The sequence below is a fragment of the Oncorhynchus clarkii genome, chromosome 6 (assembly GCF_045791955.1).
Source record: "Oncorhynchus clarkii lewisi isolate Uvic-CL-2024 chromosome 6, UVic_Ocla_1.0, whole genome shotgun sequence".
Classification (NCBI taxonomy): Eukaryota; Metazoa; Chordata; class Actinopteri; order Salmoniformes; family Salmonidae; genus Oncorhynchus; species Oncorhynchus clarkii.
In genome coordinates, this window is record NC_092152.1 from 64,228,649 (window position 1) to 64,252,003 (window position 23,355).

A 23,355-nucleotide genomic window follows, 5' to 3' on the forward strand; every position below is an offset into this window, starting at 1 on the left:
CATCACATCAGAATGTGACATGTCATCATGACCACGCAGTTAATAAAGGTTAGAATTCCACAAGAAATTTACTTAAGAGGATATGATCAGATTTCAATTAACTTTTTCATAAGCCTCCTTGAATTAACATGACTAATGGTCAGAAGAATTCCACCTGATTGAATGGGGCCTGTCAAGGAATGTCAGATTTCAATGAACTAAAGGTCACTGACTTGAATGAATATGACTAATGGCCATGGTTGTCATGTGTTTAATATAAGGCAGGGGACACATCCTACTCTTTGATTTTGTCACGACTGTCAGAGACAGTCTGGAGGGTGATGTCAGGCCACAATTAGACATCCATCCAGGCATTCTGTGTAATGTATCAGGGCAAACCTTAGGAGGACTGAGGTCATTGCATTAGTTTATTTCAGGGGTTTGTGAAATTGTGTGGAAGAAAAAACATCAAAGATAGAATTGAATTCATATGAGGATGGGTGCATCCAAGAGCCAGTGCTAGAGGGGATGAGATGTCAGCTCATTGGATACATTTTTTCTCCCATCACACCAAAACCCTTCATTATGTGAAGTGTTGTTCACTCCATCTCAATTCATCCAGAGTGCTGTTATTTTCCCACTTTAGTGGGTTCTGGAACACATCATGCCGTGACACAAATTCCTAATAGTACAAAAATGTGCCATGCAAGAAAACAAAACAATTACAACATTGAAAAACAAAAAGAAAATCAAAACCCCCCCCAAAATTCCAAAGAATTAACAAACAGCCCCCGCTGGATGCTCGGAATCAAGTATTAAACCAGAGAGAGAGAGAGAGAGAGAAGCTTGAAATGATAAAGAAATGAATGGACATAACCCCGTGCTGCTTATCGAGAGATGCATCAACCTGCCAGCCGAGGCAGTAGGCACTATCTACTATACCGTGGTTCACTTATGTTGCCCTTATGACCAAGATCCTAAACTCAGGACCTGCAGGACGTAGTCCTATTCAGCAAGTGTGTAAGTGTTTAAAGGCATGAAAATCCACCAAATGTCTAAACATACGTATACGTGATTGCTTTGAATAAGGCAATTATGGGTAAGCTGTAACAGATATACATTAGATTTTATATAACATTTAGCATAATGCCCTTGTAAGTGGATAAGATATGCATGAAGGGGAGTTGGGTTGAGGTTGAGGAGTACAACAGGCCATCTCACCTGCAGGTTGACCTCTGCCTCGTAGAAGGTGAGGCAGGAGCAGTAGTGTCTGTCTGAGTCGATGTCTGTCAACACCACCGTGAAGAAGGTGGGAGCTTTCCTCTCTCGGGACAGCCTCCATCCTCCTGGCTGGCAGAACTGGAAAAAACACAAAGTATAACACACCATTATACATGAGCACCTGTACTGGAACAGTCTGCCCTCAGCGTGCAGATAAAATGGGGGCAGGCAGAGTACAGGGCAGGCAGAGTACAAGACACCCTGTGGCGTTTCCAGATTTGTTACTGGAAGCCAGTGTTGTTGTGTTGAGAGGGGAGCCCCAAATCTAGCCCCCCGTGTCCCCAGGAGATCCTCTGCTGGTAATCTTTCAGTATGAATGGGGAAGTATTACGTTAGTTAGGGGGCCATTGACGCCATTGTCGATGCACAGGATGTCCTGTTTCAGTGCATTAGTACTACTGCTGAATACTCTCACCACAGAGAGGGAAATGGCTCTGGTTCACGTTCCTCACAGAGAGGGAAATGGCACTGGTTCACGTTCCTCACAGAGAGGGAAATGGCACTGGTTTACGTTCCTCACAGAGAGGGAAATGGCACTGGTTCACGTTCCTCACAGAGAGGGAAATGGCACTGGTTCACGTTCCTCACAGAGAGGGAAATGGCACTGGTTCACGTTCCTCACAGAGAGGGAAATGGCACTGGTTCACGTTCCTCACAGAGAGGGAAATGGCACTGGTTCACGTTCCTCACAGAGGGAAATGGCACTGGTTCACGTTCCTCACAGAGGGAAATGGCACTGGTTCACGTTCCTCACAGAGAGGGAAATGGCACTGGTTCACGTTCCTCACAGAGAGGGAAATGGCACTGGTTCACGTTCCTCACAGAGAGGGAAATGGCACTGGTTCGCGTTCCTCACTGCTCGTCAGAGGGGTTTGATATCAGTCTGGTTCTAGGCACAAAGAAAAGTATGAGGAAAGGTACTGAAACCAAAATTACTGACTTTCACTGTGAAACAGTAGGCTGCTATGTGCTCAGTTAGATAAGCATTAAAACGTTTAGGATAAGATGAACATGACTAAAGTAGGATTGCATTGGATAACACTGGGATTAACATGAAGAATGTAATAGTGGATATTTAGGCTAACTCTGGTTGTTCAAGCAGGAAATCCCATGTTATCATTAAAACATAAACAAGATAATGACTAATTGACAGAAAACCCCATTTAAAAAATGCACCACTTCTTCCTTTTTCTGGGACAAAACGTATCAGTTAGGGATCCTGTTGTTTTAATCTTTACTCCACTACTGAACCATCTCAACTTGATTTGTAAATGTTAGAAACAACACAAAATAAATGCAATCTAAAGGGAAAACGGAGTACTGGTGAGCAAGAGAAGGGAGAGGTGATGCAAGGGACGGAGAAGGGGGAGAGAGAGAGAGAGAAATACGGGAAGATTAAAGAAGAGGAGTGCAGATGGATAGAAAAGAGAGAGATGTACGAGGATAGAAACCATGCAGGCATAGAAGAAAAACAGAGAAATGATGAGGATGATGGAGTGTCGAGAGCAGCATGTGAGAGGCAGGCAGGCAGCCAGAGTGAGTAAATCTTGTGTGTTTGTGCTGGAGGCCGAGCTGGCCTGGCTGTGGGACAGTATGTAGACTGCTCCTCAGGCGTTTCACTGGGAGAACATTGGACTGATGGAGGGAGAGGAGAAGGAGGGGACAAGAGGATAGATAGAGGGAGAGAGAGAAAATAAAATGAAAAGATAAGGTGGGTGGGTGGGTGGCGTAAGATAGGATGAGAGAGAGAGGAAGAGAGCGCAATATAGGAAAAGAGAGAGGAAGCTGTGCTCGACTAGCCCGGGGGCTTGAACCAGGATACCACCATCCTCCAACAGACACAATAGACAGCAGGAAATCTGGAAAAGCTGCATTGTGGGGGAGTGTCATACATACTGGGCCAGGGCCCAGACAGGACCTAAGGACAATTGCAGATAACTGTGAACACATCCAAAAATAGTCTAAGTATATGTCATTAATCACTGTCGGAAAGGAGATAAACAGCTTTCGGACCGCATACCTTGGGAGATAAGTGGAGATACGATAAAATGGGGGATGGAAGCAGAGGTGTGAGGGTGTAGGAGGAAGAAAGGGGTATTGTTTTTATTAAATGATACCAATGGCCATCTTCTGCAAAGCTGTTATGCTCACACTACCCCGGAGGTCTGAGGAGAGGCTCTGGACTAGGTTTCTCCACGTGCCCAGTGCCTTTAATGGGCTGAATAACAGCCAGACAGTCTACTACCTAACACCAATGGAGATATCCTATCCGTTTTCACATGCCAGTGACTGACTGGAAGGCAATCATGTTTTGAAGGATTTTCTCTCTGTAAATATTAGCTTAGACTCAAGTAGCTAGACTTACTAGGGAGTCTGAATATGGAAAAACAGACTGAATAAGAGTTGACTGGCAGGGCCTTTAGTCACAACATCTGATACACTAATATCAGCACCAGTAATATGGGTGGAGAGGGGGAAAATTGAATAAAAAGCAGAGTAGATGAGGACTGAGGGTAGTGGGTTCAATTCCCAGGACCACCAATATGTAAAATGTCTGCAGGCATGAATAAGTCGCTTTGGATAAAAGCACCTGCTTAATGGCACTGTATATTATTATATTAACCAGAGGACAGAGAGGAGGATTACTTGCATAAAAGAGAAAAAAAACAAGTCCAATGACCAGTAGCTGTCTAACTGACAAAGGAAAAGGAGCTGAAAACTTACTCTACTGTCAATCATTCTATAGTAAGAAGAAGCATGCCCTGAACGCGTGTAGTCTCTCTTGCGGTGTGACGGCCTATCTGCCACACACACACACACACAGAGAGAGCAGAGCAGTGATTCTAGGCACCACTCCAGGTAGCAGCTCCAGGGAGCCCCTGCCTGCCGCCAGCTGTGACTGACACACACAGTACCAGCAGACTGTTTGGAGAGATCAAGCAAAATATGTTCACTGCAGTGCAACAGGTGCATGGCTTGTCTAGAAACATACAGTGCAAAAAAAAAAAAAACTCATACACATGGTGTAAACGTACACGACTACACGCGCACACCCACGTAGCATATATATATATATATATATATATATATATATATATATAAATACACATATATAAATACACATATATAAATACACATATATAAATACACACACACCACACACACACACATACATGCATACATAGATACATATATAGTGTACGGACACGCACGCACACACACAAGCTGAGTCATGGTGAGGACAGTCCCTGGTCTCAAATTAGACCACAGTCAAGTGACAATGGAACTCATTGGCTAACCGACTCTGGTATCTTTGTCCTTTAGCACATTGTTGCCCTGCCACCGATTGAGCTCTCTGCATCATGTGGCTCTGTGTGGCATGGCTCCCCCCTAGTCCACCCTCCACCCTTTCAGATAGCGACACTAGATCTGCAACTTGACCTGCTAAGAATCGGCACAGAAAAGCATGGGGAACAGTCCCACCGAACTGAAGCCTAGTTTGTGGTCAGGGCTGTATTCTAATACTGTGAAAATGTACTGTATGCAGCTGTAATAACTACACAGGGGACAAACAAACAGCTATGCTGTGGGCACTGGGGCTGAAACTCCAGACCGTCAGTCAGGGACACACACACTGGGCAGTCTTTACAAGGAGACAACCCTAGAAAGAAATCTGATGCAACCTTCACTTGTGTTGCTACAGTTGAAAAATGGGGAATGGAGTTAATATAGGCTTATGACATAGTATGAAATGGTACATCTCCACGCCTCAAATTCCAAGAAATAAATACTGGTTTCAAAGTTTGATTTCCTAAGTTGACATAGCCAAACAAACAAATATCAAAGTATTCTTGAGTTCCTCTGTATGGTAATAAAATGTAGATGTCTCCTCCCTTCTGAGCATTAACAAATGTGACGCAAGACTGAACTGGGTGAAAGAGAAGGAAGTCTGGAACTGGAAAAAAAAGGACAAGTTGATGGGAAAACACTTTCCCAACTCCACCGACAGGAATGAAGAGCATTCCCAGGGTGGAATCTCTCCAACACAACATTCTCTGTCCATTTAGACTCAGTAGATTTAAACCAAGTTTACCTGGCCGGTTCTGATGAGAATACTACACAAGAGCAATGCATATCGAGATCCAACTGTCTGAATTAAAGCCTTTGAGGACACTTTGTTGACCAAATACATTAAGTTCTATTATCCAAGTAGAGTGGCTGACTAGGTAGGTATTTGTAAGGCAACAAGGTAAATGTAATGAAGGACAACAGTAATACCGCATGCTGCATGAGCATAAAACATGTTTCCAAAACAAAGTGCATCCAACCGATGCCAGTGAAGTGCTGACAGAGTCAAAGCAAAGTGATTGCCAAGACGTTGTGGTCAGGACAAAAACACGGCAACAGATGTGTTGTGTTGTGTACACTCCTCTCTTTCGCTCCCTCCCTCTCCATCTATCTTTGAGTTCCATCTTATCCTCCTCTATCTCTTCCCGCTTCACTTCGAGGGCCTGTTTCTCAGGAAGACAAGACAATGACTTGCAGGAAAGTGGTGTCTGAGGTGAAACGGGGTTGGCCGGAGGTGAGCGGGTCATTACCGGGCTGCAACCTGGCCGGCCAAGAGATCTGCTGCTTTATCAACTCTGGAGGATGGACAGGACAGTGGACAGAGCTGAACTCCAAACATGTGCCAGGGCTATTTGAGTTTCCCCAGCAGCCGGGGCCACACAGAGCAGCCACATGGTAGGAAGTCTTGAGCTGAGCCGAGATGGAGGCTATATTCATAGGAGGCCAGGATGAAGACCAGCAAACAGGAGGCACACACACACACAACACTTCCTGAGAACATCTTCAGGGTCAGCGCGACACAAACAGAACGAAACAAAGCTAGCCAGCTTCAACCCACAGGTACCAGAGTGCAAAGTGGAGCTCAGGTAGCCCTGTGATGTACTGTAGGCCAACTGGTCTGACTGGAGAGCTCCATCACACTGCAAGCGACTGCCCACAACTGGCATCGCACATCCATCCTTATTTCCCTCGGTCCCCACAGCTCTGTGGTTCCCTGTGATCTGTTATGCAACCCGGAACATATGGTTCATTTTAGAGATGGATATTTTTAGCTGGTCATAAAGGACCGCAATAATTCAACAGATAGCTAGGCCAGGAAGATGGGGAAGAGAGTAATAGGCTAGGAGGTCGATGTCTAAAACTGCAACGTGTACAACGTGAAGAATTTCAGGGTCCATATCTCATATGGCGATCATTTCTAGAAGTGGGAGGGGGGGCAAAATGTAATTTGTTGTGCTAGCAACATGAAAAAACCGACAGCTCTGCCGAGTTCCTCACATCCAAAGTCTCATGGGAAGATTTCTTCACTTGGGGGTGAATACTTTGGATTTATTTAAAAAAACAATAAATTAAAAACATATGGCTGGTTCACCACATGTAACTTATTTCAATCCGAGATGCATTAAAAACGCAAAAAGAAAAAGGATTAGGCATTCCTTCTCTTAAACCAATCTACTGTCAGTTTAATTTCAGCGTAATTCTGCTCCAATCACTGCAACCGCTCAAACCTCGCCTTGAGCACTCATATGCTATTCACTATACTTAAGGGTGCCCCAAACCATGAGAGGTGAATGTTTGTGACCAGATATGGACTTTTGTTTTGGGAGTTTCGTTTTAGTTAACTAGGTTCATTAACCTAGTTTTCCTAAGGTTGCCTTAGTAAGATCTTTCAAACACGTGTTTCCTGGGGAAAAGGCTAGAACTACATGCCTTTCCAACATGTGACAAGCGGATGGAGTGTAAGTTCAGAGAAGACTCGGCTTCAGTGCTGAAATCCACCTCGACAGTCCAAGACAACTCCATGGATTTTCCCAGAGACCGCTGATGGCGGGATATAAGCAGAGCCTGGCTTTTCCATCTTAATCCAAACCTGACATTACGCTGTCTCCATTGTTGTGCTGAATCCTCACACACACACACCCCGTGGATGGCGCTGGCCTACAGGTGGAGTGCTGTACCCTGCTCTCGGACCTGTGCTTAATCCACAGCCTGTGAGATGCGCCCCATTCATTGGTTTGTAACACATTGATTAACACAATGAGTTACACATTCATGACAAGCACATTTATGTAACACGTATAGTTAACTTTCAAGAGCTTTACTGTGCTTGAAGAATTCACTCATCGTTATATGGTTCTTAGTGTGTGCAGTGCTGTTTACAGTTTATTCTACGCAGTTGTGTGAAGCAAAGCAAACACAAAAACAACAACAGGTCGGCCCATTTGAAGAGCACAGTGTGTTTGATGAGGAGACAGCGGAGGGTAAACAGCTTTGTCTTGGGCCGTAGAGAAACACAATGTGCTTATGCGTCAGCCTGTGGAGCCCCTGCCTGGGAGCCCTGTGATAATGGCCCTGGGACAGGTGCTTCCTGCCGGGCCCAGGCCCACTCCCTTCTCCCTATCGCTGTCACTAAGTCACCCTCCAACCGTGGCCTTTCTTCTTTTTATACCTCCGCTTTTGTTTTTCACCTGAAAAAACAGTGAGCCCCCCCAAAACTTTATATGATTAGCTCACAGAGTTATACACCCCTCACGAGGACCAGTAGCACGTTCTACTGTTGTGGTACCACCCCAGGCCAGGAAGACAAAAGTGAATGTGTGGTATATCCCTGATGGTGTTTTTTCCAGTGGCACTTTTCACACTAACACAATGGCAGTGCATTACACAGGGGACACTGGCCTTTAGTTTTCCAGCTGACTGCCTCTCCAGGGCTCTGGGTCTACGGTACTGCACTCTGCCCGCCACACAGGATGAGGGCTGTGGGAGGTCAATGACCTGGCATTGGAGAAAGACGGCCTCAGACAGGGTCAAGGACTGGTGCCGTTTCATACTTCATTTAAATAGCAATACATGACTGTTGTGACATGATGCTATTAAACACAGCAGTTGAGATAAGTCAACAATACAGCATTTATAAACTCAGCAAAAAAAGAAACATCCTCTTACTGTCAACTGCATTTATTTTCAGCAAACTTAACATGTGTAAATATTTGTATGAACATAACAAGATTCAACAACTGTGGCAAACTGAACAAGTTACACAGACATGTGACTAACAGAAATGGAATAATGTGTCCCTGAACAAAGGGGAGGGGGGTCAAAATTAACTGTCAGTATCTGGTTTGGCCACCAGCTGCATTAAGTACTGCAGTGCATCTCCTCCTCATGGACTGCACCAGATTTGCCAGTTCTTGCTGTGAGATGTTACCCCACTCTTCCACCAAGGCACCTGCAAGTTCTCGGACATTTCCCGCGGGGAATGGCCCTAGCCCTCACCCTCCGAGCCAACAGGTCCCAGACGTGCTCAATGGGATTGAGATCCGGGCTCTTCGCTGGCCATGGCAGAACACTGACATTCCTGTCTTGCAAGAAATCACTCACAGAACGAGCAGTATGGCTGGTGGCATTGTCATGCTGGAGGGTCACGTCAGGATGAGCCTGTAGGAAGGGTACCACCGCGTTCCCTGTAACGCACAGCATTGAGATTGCCTGCAGTGACAACAAGCTCAGTCCAATGATGCTGTGACACACCACCCCAGACCATGACAGACCCTCCACCTCCAAATCGATCCCGCTCCAGAGTACAGGCCTTGGTGTAACGCTCAATCCTTCGACAACAAACGCGAATTCGTCCATCACCCCCAGTGAGACAAATCCATGATTCGTCAGCACTTTTTGCCAGTCTTGTCTGGTCCAACGACGGTGGGTTTGTGTCCATAGGCGACGTTGTTGCCGGTGATGTCTGGTGATGACCTGCCTTACAACAGACCTACAAGCCCTCAGTCCAGTCTCTCTCAGCCTATTGCAAACAGTCTGAGCACTGATGGAGGGATTGTGCGTTCCTAGTGTAACTCGGGAAGTTGTTGTTGCCATCCTGTACCTGTCTCGCAGGTGTGATGTACCGATCCCATGCAGGTGTTGTTACACGTGGTCATCCACTGCGAGGACGATCAGCTGTCCGTCCAGTCCTCATGCTTCCTTGCAGCTTGCCTAAGGCACGTTCACGCAGATGAGCACGGACCCTGAGCATCTTTATTTTGGTGTTTATCAGAGTCCGTAGAAATGAAAATGTAGGACACTAAAGAGGCCTAACTGTGACCTTAATTGCCTACCGTCTGTAAGCTGATATTGTTTTAACTACTGTTCCACAGGTGCATGTTCATTAATTGTTTATGGGTCATTGAACAAGCCTGGGAAACAGTGTTTACACCCTTTACAATGAAGATCTGTGAAGTTATTTGGATTTTTACGAATTATCTTTGAAAAGACATGGTTCATATAGCACTCTTAGCTGGTTAGGCACAAGAGCTGCTTCTGCTATGACAACACGGAGCTCTGAAACTGGGCTGGAAAATGTGAAACATAGGTCTCTTCTGCAGTGCCACTGGTGAACTTCACCCAACTATGGTATCTCCGAAGAAGCTCTTGTGACAAGGGGAATGGTTTGAGTAAAATGTCTGGGTGTCGTGGTTTCACCCGTGGACCTCTCATACAGAGTGGAGGCAGACAGAAGGTGTAGGACAAGACACCGTGATTTACAGGTGGGTCATGTCAAGAGAACGGATATTCCAGACAAATTAGGACATCTCTTAGCACTGTGAGGAATCTCAGGTATGTCCGCAGGCATTTTGGTCTTGCAGTCAGCACATTCCCACTGCTCCACGTAAACAGAGGCGGTGGCTGGCAGGGGAGAGCCACCATGGAGCTGGGCAGTGAGGAAGGGGAAGGCCACAGGAGGCTGTGTGGCTTCTGAGCTGTGCTCCTGTGCCAAAAGCTGCGGCTGACTCCCCTCCTGGCTCCTATCCACGTATTTTCCAGTTCCAAGCCCAGGACGGACGGAGGGGAGGACCGTGGACGGTCTCACTGCTCAAATGGCTTGTTTTGATTCAGTGGAGCTGGAATGAATCCCTTGAGTATATTTCCGTTTTATGAAGAAAAAAAAAAGGATAGTGTTTTTTGGTGTGTGCGAGCACAAGAGTGCTTCTAATTACTCCAACAGAGGGGTTTGTTTTGCTAAACTGTGTAACCTAACTATGTGCTCCCAGAATAAGGAAGTCTTCAGACTACAACATATTAGCTCCATGTATCCTGAGTATTCACATTTCCTGATGAGCTCACTGTGGTTTTCATCATGGACAAGGCTGCCATGCACTCCAGCCCACTGCCAGTGCTGTTTCCTGGGGATTTTCTGTTTCGCTGGCAGCCAAAGCATTGATTACTCATGAACATCTTCCTGACAAACACATGATTCTATTATCCCCGACTTGGACGACATCCTGTATGTGGAATGCACTGTTGTATTTACTTTTACAAACATCACAGGAAAGACGTGCTGTGCGACATGTCAGCATTGGTCACTCAGTCTGGTAAAGTAACCAGCCAGCCCAGCACCTATCCCTGGGTCTCTGGACTGGCCAGGATAACACAGCAATACTGCAACATGTGGCAAGCTTCCTAGTCTGAACCAGATAGTCTAAGCATGCTGTTTCAGACCCTGACACCCTGAAACAATAACACCCAGAGATGACTGGGGGGTATTGGGGGAACAGGCAAGATCAACCCACTTGCGCAGGTATTCCCAAACTGGGATACAAGATTAACATTTTTTTAATAAAATCTTTTTAAAAATCTTCACATTTTCAAACAGCCCATTTTTATTTTACAATGGGGCTATACATTTGGGTGAGGTTTTTTCCCACTCGCCTGAATAGCCTCATTTCACTGCCTAAAATAAAATTAAACCATCTAGTGTTCAGCGAAATAACAACGTCAAATAATTAACATCCAATCACATTAACTGATACTCTCTCGTGGGAATTCCACTAACGGTCCGTACGTAGCCAAACGTAGCTGCTGCTCATGTTGGTCTCTGTACTGATGGCGCAAAAGCCATGACAGGGAGACAATGTGGAGTGCTAATGCGCGTGCAAGCAGTTGCTACCGACGCCACTTGGGTACACTGCAGCATCCACCGACAGGCTCTTGCTGCCAATGGAATGCCTGACAGCTTGAAAGACGTTTTGGATACTATAGTGAAAATAATTAACTTTGTAAAAGCAAGACCCCTGAACTCTCGTGTATTTTCTGCACTATGCAATGATATGGGCAGCGACCATGTAACACTAACAATATACAGAAGCGCGCTGGTTATCAAGGGGCAAAGTATTGCCATGATTTTTTAAAAATTGAGAGACGAGCTTAAAGGCTTCTTCAATGGCCATATTTTTCTTCACTTGTCTGACCGCTTGCATGATGACGAGTTTCTCACACGATTGGCTTATCTGGGTGATGTTTTTTCTCGCCTGAATGATCTGAATCTAGGATTGCAGGGACTCTCCGCAACAAAATTGAGGCTATAATTTAGAAGTTGGAGCTCTTCTGTCTGCATTAACAAGGACAACACACAGGTCTTTCCATCATTATGATTTTTTGTGTGCAAATGAACTCAAGCTACAGACTATGTCAAATATGATATAGCAAAGCACCTGAGTGAGTTGGGTGCGCAATCACGCAGTTACTTCTCCAAAACGGATGACAAACTGGATCCGTTATCCCTTCCATTCCCTGCCTCCAGTCCACTTACCGATACCGATATATCTGAACAAGAGAGCCTCATCGAAATTGCAACAAGCAGTTCTGTGAAAATTGTATTTAAAAATCAGAAGCCACTGCCACACTTCTGGATTGGGCTGCGCTCAGAGTATCCTGCCTTGGCAAATCACGCTGTTAAGACACTGATGCCCTTTGCAACCACGTACCTATGTGAGAGTGGATTCTCGGCCCTCACTAGCATTAAAACTAAATACAGGCACAGACTGTGTGGGAAATGATTTAAGACATACTCTCTCCAATACAACATTGCAGAGTTACAGTATGTGCATCCTTTCAAGCACACCGTTCTCATTAACCTGCGGTGAGTTATTCACAATTTCCGATGAACAAATAAGGTTTTATATGTAAGATGGTTAAATAAAGAGCTAAATTATTGATTATTATTATTTGTGCCCTGGTCCTATAAGAGCTCTTTGTCACTTCCCCACAAGCCGGGTTGTGACAAACTCATACTCATTCTTATGTTTAGTAAATGTATCGTATAGTGTGAGTGTGTGGCAGTCTTATAATGATGGCAAAAAACAACATTTGAGAGTGCGCTGACCCTGGTATTAGAGGGGGTACGCAGCTGGAGGTTGAATGTTTGAAGGGGTACGGGACTATAAAAAGTTTGGGAGCCACTGCACTAGCACATAGATATGCTAACCTTAGTCACTATCCCTTCTACTGCCCACTCTGCACCAACAGTATACACAGTCTGAATAACTCCAGCATCCTTCCCGGAAGTACGTGCCACATTCCACATTACAACAGGGATTTGGGGGAAGACAAGAGAAATGAAACAAACACTTACTGGTCAAGTCTGGTCAAATTCCTTCATTAGAGGAAGTCAGGCCCCAAGGAGGAATTTTTTGTTTTATATAGGTACACAGTTTTGTAAAAACAAAACAAGCAGAGGAAGATTAAAACAGTGTTTTGCTGTTGGTGACTTCAAAGAATGTGTCAATTTTTTTTTTACAGTCATGACCAGATTACATTCTGCTCGTGTACACAATGAATTCCACTTTGATTTAAACTCAGGGGGCAGATGATCGAGCAGCACGAGGCCTGGTAATCATTGCAGGGGGCAACAGTTCTATCAATCTCTTTATAGTATTGAGGCAAGCAAGTGGCAATGAGTGTCAGTTGGAAACAGAACCTGCATCATAATTCATTAATTCCCCACGCAGCCAGGTGAGGAAGGAGGGAAGTAGGCAAATATGCACAGAGACCCTACAAACCTTCATCAGGCAAACTAAACATTGCCCCATTGGATTAGGCAATGCAAATAGTTACAAATAAAATAAATGATATCAATCCATTGCTAGCACAATATGCCATTAAAATGCAGAGCATTTTAATGAAAAAATGCACACATGAAAGTGACACCAGACAAAATAAAATAGGGGGGGGGGGGGATCTTTACTTTTTGCTTAATATTTAAGGAGTCTCGCCATTTTAGTAAAGCATATCCACTTGGTCCTGTGAAGATTCTCCACTGAAAAGTACATCTTCAGCCAAGACTTGAACAAGAGACCAAACAGAGATCATCAGAGACAAATGTCTACGATCAAACTATGTTTTACTTCCACGACAAGACGTTGCTGTACTTTCAGCCATGTTCATTCAAGGCCGTTTCAGTTTGGTTTTTTTATCTTCAAAAAAATACAGTTGTCCTCTGTTCTGTGTGTGGCGCACAAGAAAGTACAGTGGCCTCTACACACAAACACGTAGCGCTCTTTCAGAGCTGCCAGTGGGTGTGTTACCTTCCTTGCACGTTGAGGCAGAAAAGATGTGAGAAGCGTGGGGCTGACATAGAAGCCAACCGTGAGGAAAATGTCCTTGGGATCAAATTACATCCATCAGGCTACTAGGATATGGTTAAACATACTGACAAGGGCTTTCCAGGTAAGGCCTCATGATCAATGGAACAGTGCAACAAATGCAAAATTGTACCAAGATGTAGACCTCAGGATGTACAGTGCTGCTACTTTGACAGGAATCAGATTCCCCTTAACCCAGTGGGGGACACCTGACTGGCACTTGGTGCTTCAGTTTCACAAAATGTCCAATATGCAGGGCTTCAGACTGCGACCCTTTGACTTGGCTGTGTGAGTAAAAAAATGGAATTGGCGACATTGGTGCGAGTTGCACATTCTACCTGGTCACCTCAGTCAAAGCATTGGGGCTGGGAATTGCCACGGAGCTGACGATACGATCATGATACTTAGGTGCCGATACAATATGTATTGCTATTCGTACTGTTCTATGTGTATTGCGATTCTATACTGTGATTTGATTGCGATGTAATGTTCCAAACATATGGCTCACTATATGTCTGCTGCAGAGAGACAAGAGAGAGCATGAGAAAATCAGTTTTGATCAGTCATGGAAATAAAGGCGCTGAAAACATGTTGGCTCACTATTTAAAAAGTTGGAAAAAAGCTATAGGTGTAGGTACAGCTGACAAGTGCTATACCTTTATTTAATATTAGTACACAAAGATTAAAGGCAAATTCATCTCTATTGAACTAAATAATCAGAAAATTCTGGAGCCCTATTTTGATAGTAAAATAACAAAAAAATTGCCCAATTGTCAACTCCAAATTCATGACAATCACTGGATTAGGTTGCATATGAAAATATTTGGAATCATGCATTCCTGCTTGGACATGTTAGAAGTACCAATTTCTCAAATACCATCTCAGTAGTATATTACACTACTTAATAAATCATTGTGAATGAATTCAAACGGATTTACCCAATAAAGTCAATCACTTTCTGATCGCACAGTTTAAGTTAAACAAAACCTACCATACATATCTGCCCATTGTTGAAGTGCTCAGAAAGTTACTTTTAGGACCTGAATGCCAAAACATTCAAGAGATAAAGGTGCTCAAAGCTGACCTATTTTGCATACCCCACCATACCATGAGACATCCATACCTTAATCACTGGAGAAGATAAACAGTTGAGATTTATATAATTTAAAAACTTACAAACAGGGTTGACATACTATTTTCAAATTTCATGGAAGAAATGTGTTTTCTTAAAAAAAAAAACTCATTTTTGAAAGCTTAAATGACAATTATCTTTTTTGGACCCCAGGAAGAGTAGATGCTGCCTTGGTAACAGCGAATGGGGATCTTAATAAAATAGTAAATCTAAAAATGCATAAACTCAGATTTCTTCTTCTTCATATTCACGTGTTGTAGCTTTGACCAGTAGTTCCCAAACAGGGGGTACTAGGACCCCTGGAGGGTACTTGGTCTATCCACAGAGGGTACCTTGAGAAGACTCATGAGACCATAGGGTTACTGGTAAAATGCACATGAGGGGGTACTTCAGGGGTACTCTGGGTGGAGCAAAAATCAGTTGGTAGTACAGTAACCTCAAAGTTTTTGGAACCACTGGCTTAGACCTTATAGGTTTTTGAGTTGTGCCCGCCATCGGTTGAGACCCATGCTCTTGAATACGGGCCGCTTTGGGTGTCATGTTTTGGATGATACATTTACTAAAATGGGAATAAAATTGAAATTTCAACTGGTACCACAAAGATGGTTGTGAGGTCCACACATCAGAGAATGTTGACTTGAATAGGAATCTGTTTTAAATTATACTGTCAATTCTTCATAGGAAACCTATGGAAACCATAGAAATATAGATAATAGAATAGACATGAGCATTTAAGTTGACATTCGACGGTGGGTGGACCGGCAGCTATCATTGTGGCAGTAATTAGAAATTAAAATGACAATTCACTTAAAATATCTAATGGTGTACCAGCTAAATTGCAGTGGTCTGAAGGGATAAGTCTATTCTATTAATTATATTTCTATGAATGAAATGACACCGTAAATGGAAAGAGGGGGCATGGGTAGATGTCAGTAAGAGCTGAGAGAGGTGACATTAAATGGTGAGTGAGAAAGAGAGAGGAAGGGGTTGTCCAGACTGTTGAAACACTCTCGGTTTGACCACCAGACAACAGTTTAACATAACAATATGCCAATGGAAGGGAGGACATTGGCAGGTGACTCAGCTATGGTGTGTGACTATTATGATTTCCCATTGTAGCCAATTCAGTTGCAGTAATTCAGTTAGATTTTTTTGTAATCTCATTATCAATTTGGCAGTACCAGTTTTAAATCACTTAATTCATAAACAAAATTGATTAGTAAAATCACTATAACTAATTGGTAGGTCTACCATTACTTGTTACTTCTGTGAACTTTCATTATACTCCCTACTCATGAGGGAGAGAAATTTGAAAATATCTTAAGGTAAACAAGATCTCCAAAACTAAACATACTCAGCAAAAAAATAATTGTCCCTTTTTCAGGACCCTGTCTCTCAAAGATGATTCGTAAAAATCCAAATAACTTCACAGATCTTCATTTGTAAAGGGTTTAAACACTGTTTCCCATGCTTGTTAAATGAACCATAAACAATTCATGAACATGCACCTGTGGAACAGTCGTTAAGACACTAACAGTTTACAGACGGTAGGCAATTAAGGTCACAGTTATGAAAACTTAGGACACTAAAGTGGCCTTTCTAACACCAAAAGAAAGATGCCCAGGGTCCTTGCTCATCTGCGTGAACGTGCCTTAGGCATGCTGCAAGGAGGCATGAGGACTGCAGATGTGGCCAGGGCAATACATCGCAATGTCCGGACTGTGAGACGCCCAAAACAGCGCTACATGGAGACAGGACGGACAGCTGATCGTCCTCGCCGTGGCAGACCAGGTGTAACAACACCTGCACAGGATTGGTACATCCCAAAATCACACCTGCGAGAAAGGTACAAGATGGCAACAACAACTTCCTGAGTTACACCAGGAACGCACAATCCCTGCATCTGTGCTCAGACTGTCCACAATAGGCTGAGAGAGGCTGGACTGAGGGCTTGTAGGACTGTTGCAAGGCAGGTCCTCACCGGCAACAACATCGCCTATGGGCACAAACCCACCGTCGCTGGACCAGACAGGACTGGCAAAAAGTGCTCTTCACCGATGAGTCATGGTTTTGTCTCACCAGGGGTGATGGTCGGATTTGCGTTTATCGTCGAAGGAATGAGCGTTACACAGAGGCCTGTACTCTGGAGCGGGATCAATTTGGAGGTGGAGGGTCCGTCATGGTCTGGGGCAGTGTGTCACAGCATCATCGTACTGAGCTTGTCGTCGTTGCAGGCAATCTCAACACTGTGCGTTCAGAGTGAAGACATCCTCCTCCCTCATTTGGTACCCTTCTTGCAGGCTCATCCTGACATGACCCTCTAGCATGACAATGCCACCAGCCATACTGCTCGTTCTGTGCGTGATTTCCTGCAAGACAGGAATGTTAGTGATCTGCCATGGCCAGCGAAGAGCCCGGATCTCAATCCCATTGAGCACGTCTGGGATCTGTTGGATCGGAGGGTTAGGGCTAGGGCCATTCCCCGCAGAAATGTCCGAGAACTTGCAGGTGCCTTGGTGGAAGAGCGGGGTAACATCTCACAGAAGAACTGGCAAATCTGGTGCAGTCCATGAGGAGCACTGCAGTACTTAATGCAGCTGGTGACCACACCAGATACTGACTGTTACTTTTCATTTTGACCCCCCCCTTTGTTCAGGGACACATTTTTCAATTTCTGTTAGTCAGATGTCTGTGGAAATTGTTCAGTTTGTCTCAGTTGTTGAATCTTATGTTCATACAAATATTTACACGTTAAGTTGCTGAAAAATAAACGCAGTTGACAGTGAGAGGACATTTCTATTTTTTTTGCTTAGTTTATAAATGTTGACATTTCAGTAGTTGGCAGTGGTCTTTTCATCAACGCTGTGTTTTGTCTGCATTTCTGATACCTTAAGACTTTCTGGTAAATGTTTAAGACCCATTTTCCATCGGTTTATATAGAAATCAAAGCTTTTACTCATAAAATTCTTAAAATGGAAAAACAAATTAAAAAGTATCTATACCTTTATTTCCCCCAAAATATAGACTTAGCTTTCATTTGATACCCAATTTAATATGCTCCTATGAACTTCACTTTTGTGCCTATGGGTACTTTGATGGAAATGGCCATCTCTTAAGTGAAGGGTGGTATCTAACCTCCAAAGAACGTCCACCCCTGACTGCCTAATCACAGCAATTTGAGGTAAGGCGTCCAAATGGAAATCCCAGCCTGATCTCTTTTGGTCCAGAAGTGAAAATATGCAAGAACATTTGAAAAATGTGTTATCAATATTTTTGGTGTTTGAAGGAACATTACTCTTACCTTGCATTCCTGAAATGAAAGACTCCCAATTTGCAAGGCTAATTGAACTTAATATATCAAACAAATAAAAGACTGTTGTATATCTTGTCATATCCCTAAATTGGGAAGAAACAAATGCACTGCAATGATTTGGGCTAAAAGTACTTTTCCATATTTCACAATGGACTTGCGTTACAGATGTGTATTGAGGTAATAGAGCTAAAACCAATCCCAAAATGAGTTCATACCCCACCACCTGACCAAATATCAGGCACACTACATCCTCAATCTTTTTAGAAAAACACTGAACAACTGGGAGACAAACATGACCATGTTGTCCACACTTAATTTTTGGACAGGCATCCAACTTCTATAAATCAAGAGGCAGCTGCTATGCAGCCTTCATGAAAATACCTCACCATTAACTAAAAGCTCACCAAGTCTTACTCAGTCCCTCCAGGATTCCATGGCTATTTTTTTGTCTCAAAATTAAATGATTCCTTGCATATTATGCAATCACCACACTATTTCCTCATAAAACAGTCAAATTATCACAATATTATCGAAGTTCAAAGGAGGGCTTTCAATTTCAACCAATCACCACACTTTTTCCGCATAATGTGGTTCCATCATATGGTACCTAAAAGGGCGGCAGGTAGCCTAACAGTTAGAGCGTGGGCCAGAAACCGAAAGGTCGCTGTTTCAAATACCCGAGCTGACAAGGCACATAACTCTTATTTGCACTAGGGGCCCCATACTACTATAGCTAGCCTGTAAAACAACACATAAAATAACATGTTTTTAATTTTTTAACAAGCCACACGTCAAACTTTTCCCTCGTCAGTGCATTTCCGTGACAAATTGGTCAAAATCATTGCATATTGCCATGCAAAATGTCAGAATTGCCACAGCACAATATAGCATTTTTGCCCACAAATATAATTTAAAAATCCCAAATAAATCCTGGAATGGACTGCTCATTATAGCATCCAGAGAAAGTACTGTTGATTCTCTCCATTCTGATTGAGATAGAGAGCATCATAAAAGAGAAATTGTTAATGTGGAGATTTAGGTAATGGAGTAGTGTTTTAGGTGAGAGTCCAATGAGAGAGACTAGCTGGAATCCTGAGGAATGAGAGGAGCTCTAAACATCCACTAAGTGGATCTATAAATCTAACAACACCTCCAGCTTACATATCTGAGTAAACGGCAGGATAGTAAAGCAGAGGAGAGGCCTGGCGGGGTATGCCAGAGACACAGAGGAGAGGCCTGGCGGGGTATGCCAGAGACACAGAGGAGAGGCCTGGCGGGGTATGCCAGAGACACAGAGGAGAGGCCTGGCGGGGTATGCCAGAGACACAGAGGAGAGGCCTGGGGGGTTATGCCAGAGACACCAAAGAGAAGCAGCTTAGTCTGACTGGAGCATGGGAGTCAGTCGGACAGGCCTCCCATTGTTTACTTGGTCAGCATCTCGCCCACAGCCCCAGCACAACAACCGCAGTTTAGCAGTGACATTTTCAGCAGTGTTCAGTTACGTCACTGGAAACAAAAGCTCTGCATGTACCTGCCTCATCCTTCACGTCGCATGAGGTGAGGGGGGTCTTAAAACTCAACCAACACAAAATGAAGACAGTCACAGAGGGAGAATGCGTGATGGTTGTGAGGTGTCCAAGTGTGGGATGTGTGGGGAAGCCAGGGCCTTTAGCAGATCCTATGATGAAGTGCGCCTGCTTCATTTATTGGGCTTAGAAAGGTCAAATGGTATTGTGGAGAGTTTCCAGCTTAACACAGATGGACTTCACCAACCAACGTCACAAGTGTCCTTGAGAGAAGAACATGGTTCTATTGACACCTTTTAAATTAACTGGTATGCTACAATGTAGCCCTTTCAACCTCAATGAGACTGGTTGAAGTGCACAATGGACTGTATGAAAGCTTCTTCTTTACAGAGTAATAGACCTTTTGGAAACAATATGACACACACCCCTTCCAAAGCCTTTATCTACCATCAGTTCTATCAGTCTTGTTAAGATGGGACAGAGGCAGCACAATTTCAGTCCGAAATGCTCCAAATTATATTCAACAATTACAGGTACTAAATTATGTTTGTTATCAGACTGTCACATATTTCCATGTAGGAGACAAGACGAATTGTGTCTAGTAATTCAGTTACCCTGACGTTCAGTGTTGAATGCTCTCTGGAATGTGAGTGACCTCTCTCCCAGTGTTTTGCCTAGAGCTCAGCAACACACAAGTTAATAAACTCTTAGGGCTAGGGGGCAGTGTTCTGAAGTTCGGATGAATGACGTTCCCAAAGTAAACTGCCGGTTACTCAGGCCCAGAAGCTAGGATATGCATATAATTGGTAGCATTGGATAGAAAACACTCTGAAGTTTCTAAAACTGTTAACCTCTCTGGTACAAGTGGGCGTCCCACCTCGACAACAGCCAGTGAAATTGCAGTGCGCCAAATTCAAAACCAGAAATCCCATAATTAAAATTCCTCAAACATAGAAGTATTAAACACCATTTTAAAAGATAAACTTCTTGTATATCCAACCACCGTGTCCGATTTCAAAAAGGCTTTACGGCGAAAGCACACCAAACGATTATGTTAGGCCAGCATCTAGTCACAGAAAACCATACAGCCATTTTCCAGCCAAGGAGAGGGCTCGGAAAAGTCAGAAATAGCGATTAAATGAATCACTAACCTTTGATGATCTTCATCAGATGGCACTCACAGGACTTCATGTTACACAATACATGTGTGTTTTGTTTGATAAAGTTCATCTTTATGTCCAAAAACCTCATTTGAAATTGGTGCGTTATGTTCAGAAATGCATTGTCTCAAACAAACATCCGGTGAAAGTGCAGAGAGCCACATCAAATTACAGAAATACTCATCATAAACATTGATAAAAGATACAAGTGTTAAACATACGATTTAAAAAGATACTTCTCCTTCATGCAACCGCTGTGTCAGATTTCAAAAAGGCGAAAGCACACTTTGCGATTATGTTAGGTTAGCTCCTAGCCACAGAAACCCATACAGCAATTTCCCAAACAAGGAGAGGTGTCATAAAAGTCAGAAATAGAGTTAAAATGAATCACTTACCTTTGATGATCTTCATCTGGTGGCACTCCCAGGTCTCTATGTTTAGACAACAAATGTTTGTTTTGTTTGATAATGCCCCTCTTTATGACCAAAAACCTCATTTTTGTTTGTGCGTTTAGTCCAGTAATCCATATGCACAAGGCACTAGGTCCAGACTAAAAGTTTTAAAGTACAACAAAAGTTTGTAGAAACATGTCAAACAATGTTTAAAATCAATCCTCAGGTTGTTTTTGTCATAAATAATAATACTTCAACCGGACAAAAGCTTCGTCAATAGAAAAGGAGAAACAAGAAAGGCGCGCTCCCGATCACATGCTTGGCTCATGTCTGGAAATTTCCACTGTCCACTCATTGAACGTGGTGTGTCTCCCTCATTTTTCAGAGTAAAAGCCTGAAACAATGCCTAAAGACTGGCCTCATGTAGAGAAAGCCATAGAGATCGTGAACTGGGTCCTAAGTCTTTGTATGGTGGATAGGCTTTCAATGGAAAAACAGCCTTTCAAAATAATAGTACTTCCTGGTTGTATTTCTCAGGTTTTCGACTGCCATATCAGTTCTGTTATACTCACAGACATTATTTTAACTGTTTGGGAAACTTTAGAGGGTTTTCTATCCAAATCTACTAATTATATGCATATCCTAGGTTATGGGCCTGAGTAACAGGCAGTTTAATTTGGGCACGCTTTTCATCCGGAGGTGAAAATACTGCCCCCTACCCAAGAGAGGTTAAAATAATGTCTGTGAGTATAACAGAACTGATTTGGCAGGCGAAAACCCAAGGAATCCATCCGGAAATTGTTTGAAGTCACAGTCCATTTCAATGTTTGTCTATGGGATATTCAAAGGAATTCCTCCCAGATTGCAGTTCCGATGGCATCCACTAGATTTTAACAGTCTTTAGAAAGGGTTTCAGGCTTGTTTTAAAAAAAATGATTGAGTAGTTTTGAGTAGTTTTTCCAAGGTGTCTCATTAGAAATGTAGTCTTGTTGCGCATGTAAATGAGGTGTGCGCTCTTCATTATTTATCTTCCCTATCGAACATACCATTCTCCGTCTTAAAATTGTATTGTTTATTTAGATAGAGCACCTGAGGATTAATTATAAACATTTGACTTGTTTGGATGAACTCTTCTGGTAACTTTTGGATTTGTTTGTATGCATGTTGAACGAGTGAATTACTGAATCAAGCGCGCCAACTAAACAGACATTTTTGGGATATAAAGAAGGACTTTATCGAACAAAACAACTATTTGTTTTGTAGCTGGGACCCTTGGGATTGCAAACAGAGGAAGATCTTCAAAAAGGTAAGTGAATTATTTTATCGCCATTTGTTACTTTTGTGAGGCCTGTGCTGGTTTGGAAAAGTATTTTGGTGTGGGGCACTGTCCTCAGATAGTCGCATGGTATGCTTTCGCCATAAAGCCTTTTTGAAATCTGACAACGCGGTTGGATTAACAAGAGGTTAAGCTTTTAAATGATGTAGGACACTTGTATGTTCATGAATGTTTAATATTACAATTTGTCATTTGAATTTGGCCTGCTCCAGCTTCACCGGATGTTGTCGATTTTGATCCCGTTAACGGGATCCGTGCACTAAGAGTCTGTAGTGTTGACATAAGTGAGAAAGAGAGAAACAAATAGAAGGGGAGTTGGGTATATGTTGGGGGTTGTTTAAGAATCAATCAATCAATCAATCAATGACCACATAAATACCTGAAATAACAAACTGATCTAATATAAAATACTATAAGACGGATGTGAATGGACATGGGCCTGCAATTCACTTTCAACAAAGCATTATACAAAAGGGTCCATGTAATGAAATTAGCATAATAAACAATTTTGTAATAAACATCGGTCATTCCGATCATTTCTCTGGCATTTGTGTGGCACATGTTTAATTTCCTCGTTGTGGACTTGATGGTAGTAAATTCAAATATAGGAGAGATAAAGGCGCTGGAAGTGTCCGATTCCAATACAAACATTAAACACTCACGATAACCATCACAACACACTGAAATTATTTCAGCATATTGATTCCATTACCCCTGAATCCCAAGGCAGAAATATAGAGGGCCGGATGGAGTA

At 43.2% G+C, this 23,355-nt stretch overlaps 1 protein-coding gene across 2 annotated transcripts in view; it reads right to left on the reverse strand.

Annotated features, from left to right (window-relative positions):
- LOC139411428 (myotubularin-related protein 13-like) overlaps positions 1–23,355 on the reverse strand; it is a 160,275-nt gene that overhangs the window by 83,719 nt on the left and 53,201 nt on the right. For both annotated transcript variants that reach the window (XM_071157776.1, XM_071157775.1), the window contains exon 3: positions 1,201–1,338. In XM_071157776.1, the coding sequence (XP_071013877.1) occupies positions 1,201–1,338 (138 nt within the window). The remainder of the gene's footprint in view (positions 1–1,200; positions 1,339–23,355) is intronic.